The sequence below is a fragment of the Rhizophagus irregularis genome, chromosome 8 (assembly GCF_026210795.1).
Source record: "Rhizophagus irregularis chromosome 8, complete sequence".
Lineage (NCBI taxonomy): Eukaryota > Fungi > Glomeromycota > Glomeromycetes > Glomerales > Glomeraceae > Rhizophagus > Rhizophagus irregularis.
The window spans coordinates 3,324,625-3,330,373 of record NC_089436.1 but is presented as its reverse complement, the minus strand read 5'-3'; the positions used below and the strand labels follow the sequence as shown (position 1 = coordinate 3,330,373).

Below are 5,749 nucleotides of genomic sequence, written 5' to 3'. Positions count from 1 at the left end.
TGGTTTTCATCCTTTCTAGACTCTAGTAAATTCATAACAATACCTTAAATAAAATTGTCCAAAAATACTTTCACAGATTTTTTGATATAAATTAAAAGCGGTAGTATGATTTTTTTTCGTTCCATATTAAATAGTTATTTGGATGGGGGAGTAGCAATATCGGTCACAGGACCGAATGATTGGATGGAAATGGGCCACGTAGTGGCCATTTCCACCAATCCCTGTGACCAATATAACCCCACATCCAATAAGTATGTTACCGTTCTGGCGGTTTTGATCATGCATTAATTAATAACATCATACAAAAATCTTTCTATAAATTTCATTTTTAATCCACTTTATAAGCTTTATTTAAACTTTTCCTACAAAATATTCATTTATGCCATTTTATTACTCCACTTTATTATATCAATCATGTGTTATTGCTAAAATATCGGTCTATGAAAATCTGCATGATCCTATTGGGCGGCAATGACAGGTATGAGGTATTGAGTTAAATATATTGGTCGTTGGATTTGAAACACAAATACTTAATGAACTACTATCAGACGCAATTGATTGAACAGAATATGAATACTTTTATTAACTTTAATAAGAAAATCTATTTTTTTAAAAAGTAATAGTGTCATAAACGATTAGCGTACGAACTTCTTTACGTTCGATAATAGATTTGAGAGTTGAAGAATATCTGGACGTTTATCTGGTCCATATTCTCAACATTCTAATTAAAGAAGTAAATTAGCAAAAAATAAATTAAAAAATTCATTACTCTTTTTATAAAACTTTTATTATTACTTGTATAAAATTTTCTATAATGAATCATAGAAGTTCCATCAATGTTTTTTCCTTATTGTATGGCTAATTCTAAACTTGTATCATAATCATCAGAACAAAATGGCTTAAGCCCAACTTGAAATTTGCATAATAACTCCAATACTATATACATCTGACTTTGTAATTTTCAATTTGTTGTTGTAACTCGTGACGTAGCTCGATATTTTATAAATTTCTATGTGAGCATCTGCAGTGACGTTATTGACGTAACTTTGTTATGGCAGTTACGTCGGCAAAGTTTGCACCTCTAATAACGATATAAGGTATTACACCGAATACTTTTGACGCATTATTCGATGCTTCAGCTATTTTTCTTGAAAAACCACGATCAACCAACTTAATTCTCTCTGATATACGAGTATGTTATCTGCATGCTAATATATTAAAAAAAATAACTTCTTTTTTCAAAAACTATTGACTGTAATACGTTTTACTTAATTGTATATATTAAATCAATAAAGAAATGCGTTACTCACGAAAAAAAAAAATCTTTTTCAAAAAAATTATGATTACATACAAAGAGTTTACCAGATCACGATGAATAATATCTTCTTCATGTAACGATTGCACGCTACAGCACTAGTCAATTGGAAGTATTTAGTGTCCTCTATAAGCATTTCCAAAACTAAATGGTACCCGTCTATCTCTAATTAAAAGAAAATGATAGGATGATCAGGTGATTAGAGTTATGTTTGTTGGCAAAGTTATGCATGAATCGCGTGTGTAACGTCACTTGACGTATTTTAAGTAATTACAATGGGAATTAAAAAAAAAAATCTTACCTGTTTCTTTACTTCCTTTGTTATGCCATGAATTCGAATAATATTATCATGATGATGAAATTTCCGTAATAATGTTAACTAATACATAAAAATCATTATTTTATAATTTTTTTTCAAGACTAATTTTAACTCAGGCTGCTAGTAAATTTTATATAATTATATAATTTTGTCCAAATTTTCAAAAAAAAACAGATTACAATCAAAAACAAGAGACATTGTCAACAATGTAAAAAAACCTGGTCATTGTGCTCTACAATGTCCAAATAAATAAAATCTAAACACAATTTTTTTTTTTAAAAAAAACATGATTGGTGTAAAATATAAATTTTAAGGGGGTGATCTAACCCAGACTATTTAAACCGGGGCAAGTTAAGCAAAACTCCGAAAAATAATCAAAATAAAATAAAATAATATTTCTACTTCATTAATAATTTCTTTAATAATAATTATATTATTTTTATAATTAGCCCAAACGACTTTTCTAAATGCACCGACTCCTATCGTCTGCTTATATTTTTTGATTTTTTTGACATAATTAATATATTATATATATATGTATATAAAAATAAACAAAAATTATTTCTCTTTTTTTCAAGAAAAATAAAAAAATATCATTTAATTGATCAACAATACTTTTAAGGAAGCCTGTGATGATCATCTCATCAGTATTGATAGTATTGATTATTTTTAAAATTGTTTATCTAGGCTATAATATAATTGACAAAAAAAATATAAAAATTTTCATCAGTAAAAATTTATTATTCAAGCAGATCACTACCGATGATCATTAGCAATCCTATATGTTTTTTATTTTCAAATGATTTACAATCCATTCAAATTTCCCTATTAGTTTGTTTAACAATCTTAACTGAAAACAAACAAATACAATAATATTTGGCTAAATCCGAAATCTGCGCCCGCGCAGTTACGGGTATTGATTTAAAAAAATTATTGTGTCACATTGTTTTTTGGGGGAATGGTTGATTTTCTAACAAATATTTAAATTTGAAAATATAAATAATAATTATAATTCTCGGGTTCACATTATTATTATACATTATTATATAACCCGTATCCCGAGTATTTTTTTTAATATTAAAGATGTTTTTTAAAAAAGTTTTAGTATTTATAAATTACATCACGTGTGTCATAAAGCAAAGTATTCGATTATATATTATTAAAGAATTTTTATTTTATTTTTTTTTCATGAGAAAAATTATGTTCCCACTTCCCAGAATAAGATGTATTGTTATATGCATAAAATGTATAAAAAAAAATATTTAAGGAAATTTTAGGCGCAATTTCAGTATTTCTAATTTTTTTATGTGGGCTATATGTATAAATCGATTCATAGAATCTACGCTCTAGATGAATTCAAAAACAAGATTAATTTGACAAAGATAAAGATAATATATATTTATGTTTGATTGTTCTTGAAAAATATTTATGTGGATGTTTATACCACGTTTCCGTATTTCCTGTAAAGACTCGTAAATTTAACTAAATCGATCAAAAGTTTGTTAGACACAATCATAATCAATGAGTCATAATTGAGTACAAATCAAACAATATTGGTATAGTTGCACAGTACTAATTGAGTTCAACTTTATCCTATACGCACGCGCCATGTCGCGCCAACTATATCAAACATGATTATCAACATGATTTATCGTGTGACTAATACCTTATTTATTATTTGCAGTTATTAATCTCAAATAATTACCCCAGTTTCTTTATAAATCAGTTTTTTCCATTTTGCGAATTCGTCACATCCGGAAGAATTACTGAAAATAGTACAACATTATAATTATTATAATTAAAAGTTATGTCAATTGAGAGAGAGCTTCTTTTGCTAATTTTATAATAGAAAATTTACTAATTAAAATGTCTTATTTGATTAGACAATTTTGGTTAGAATATATTAAATCCTATATCACATTATCACTCAATTAAAAACTTTGCGTTTTCGTAATTACAAGAATTTACAGCCTCAAATGTAATCATTAGATATTGTAAAAAAAATTTTTTTCTTTTTAAAATGGACATAAATAAATTGGCAAATTTTGTGATACAACGTACTATAAACTCCTTAAAATCAAATCGCCCCACAAAAAATTGAAAAAAAAATCATTTTCCATGTTTTGTATTTTATTAGACAATTTTGGTTAAACCCTATAATCAATTAATTATTTTCCCGTAATTTTCAGGAATTTACAGCTTCAATTGATAATCATTAAATTTTGTTAATTATGCAAACATTTAATTTTTTTTTTACAATGACATGAAATAAATTGGCAAATTTGGGATACATATTTTATAAACTCCGAAATTCTTATCGCTTATCGGTTAGACATATATTTTTTTTTACGAAATAAACTATTAAAAATTTTATTAATTTATATATAATAAATACATATACTTATAACAAGTAAACTACAAACTCCTAATAAGGTTTAATGTCTCAGCTATAAATTACTACTACGATTACCTAAATTAGCGCCTATCCAATTTATCCAATTATTTCACCCTAAGGCTATATTAGGTCGCACAAACCTCATTAGTTTATATATTTTTCATTTTTTCATCTACCCAAAACTACCTCATTGGCTAACTCTTCCCCAACTTCTATACAATAATGGCTACTCTGAAATGAACAAAGTACAATGCCAAATATAATACTAACGTCCCCAATATTTTACCCCAAAGTATAATGTGATTACGTAATAAACCTTACAATCAATTGAAAAAAAGTTAATCCGTAATTGCAGGAATTTATAACTACAATTGGCTATAAATAAATTTGGCCGATTATGCAGTAGTAGATATAACAAACATTCGGGTAAATTTTTTTCCCCCCACAATGAATTGGCAAATTTTGTGATACAATATAATATAAACTCCTTAAAAATCAAGTCACCCCACGATAATTAAGAAAAAAAAAAAATCTTGCACGATTAATATAAAGCACTGACCATATGTACGTTATTTAAATAAAGTAAATTTAATTAAAATTACGCGTTAATATTTGCATGTGCAAATTAAAGAATATGCTAAACCAGTAAAAACCTGTAAAGTAGACAAACCCTTGAGTTACAGTATTGTGTTTAGAGTGTGTTTACATACGTTTAATAACGTAAAATTTTAATTATCAAGTTTTATTTCTTGATTGTTACTAATATATAAATGCGCAATAATAATAATAATAATAACGCTTTTTATTGTACTAATTATTAGGAGATTGCTAGTAATATTTCATAAAACACGCATATAGAGGAAAATAAATTGCACATAATTTCACATCTTATATAAATATGACCAGAATTCGAAAATTCTATGTTGTGCGTAAAAAGAAAAACAAAAAAAAAATTTAAAACAAAAAAAAATAAAAAAAATTGTATATATTTAAAAAAAAACAACAAAAAAATTTATATATATATCTATATACAAAAATTACACTTTCTTTCTTATATTATAAATATCCATAGACATTACTATATAACGATATGAATATTAATATTAATGATATTAATGATGATGTTGATGCACTCAGTCAAGAAATTGCAAACGGACCTCCTCTGTTCCCTGCTCCAAACATTATCCCTGGGGTTATAACCGCACGATTTACTAGACGAAAATGTTCTCGGGGAAAACGACGCATAAATGGATATGGTCTATTTAAACTTTTCATCATATTTCAAACAAATGCACATAGCAGGGTGGCCATCAACAGGGTCGCAGGAGATTTGTGGAATACTGCGACTCGAGATAATAGACAAGGGTATATTAATTTGTGTAGTCAAATTAATTAAATGATTAAATTAAGAATAATTAAGAATTTAAGAAATTACTTAGTATGTATAAGACTTAAACTTTATTTTTTTCATAAGTTTCATATTTTCGTGTTATTTTTATTTTTTATTCGCATAAATCGTTTTTTACATAAACACAAACAATTTTTTTTCGTTATTTAATATTACTATCACAAACACAAACTATATTCTTTATTTGTAAATCGATTATTATAATAGAATCTTTAGATAAAAAGAATAGTTATTATAATATTATTAATATTATTTCCCCATTTTAATTTGTAAATCGCTGATAATATCATTGGTAAGTATGAAAACTAGTAG

General features: G+C 26.1%; 1 protein-coding gene across 1 annotated transcript; it reads left to right on the top strand.

Annotated features, from left to right (window-relative positions):
• Positions 1 to 5,119: 5,119 nt before the first annotated feature.
• OCT59_028620 (uncharacterized protein) lies at positions 5,120 to 5,425 on the top strand (the record flags this gene model as incomplete). Its single annotated transcript, XM_066147426.1, has 1 exon — positions 5,120 to 5,425. One exon carries the CDS (start codon positions 5,120 to 5,122, stop codon positions 5,423 to 5,425), a length of 306 nt encoding a protein of 101 aa, XP_065994137.1.
• Positions 5,426 to 5,749: the final 324 nt, after the last annotated feature.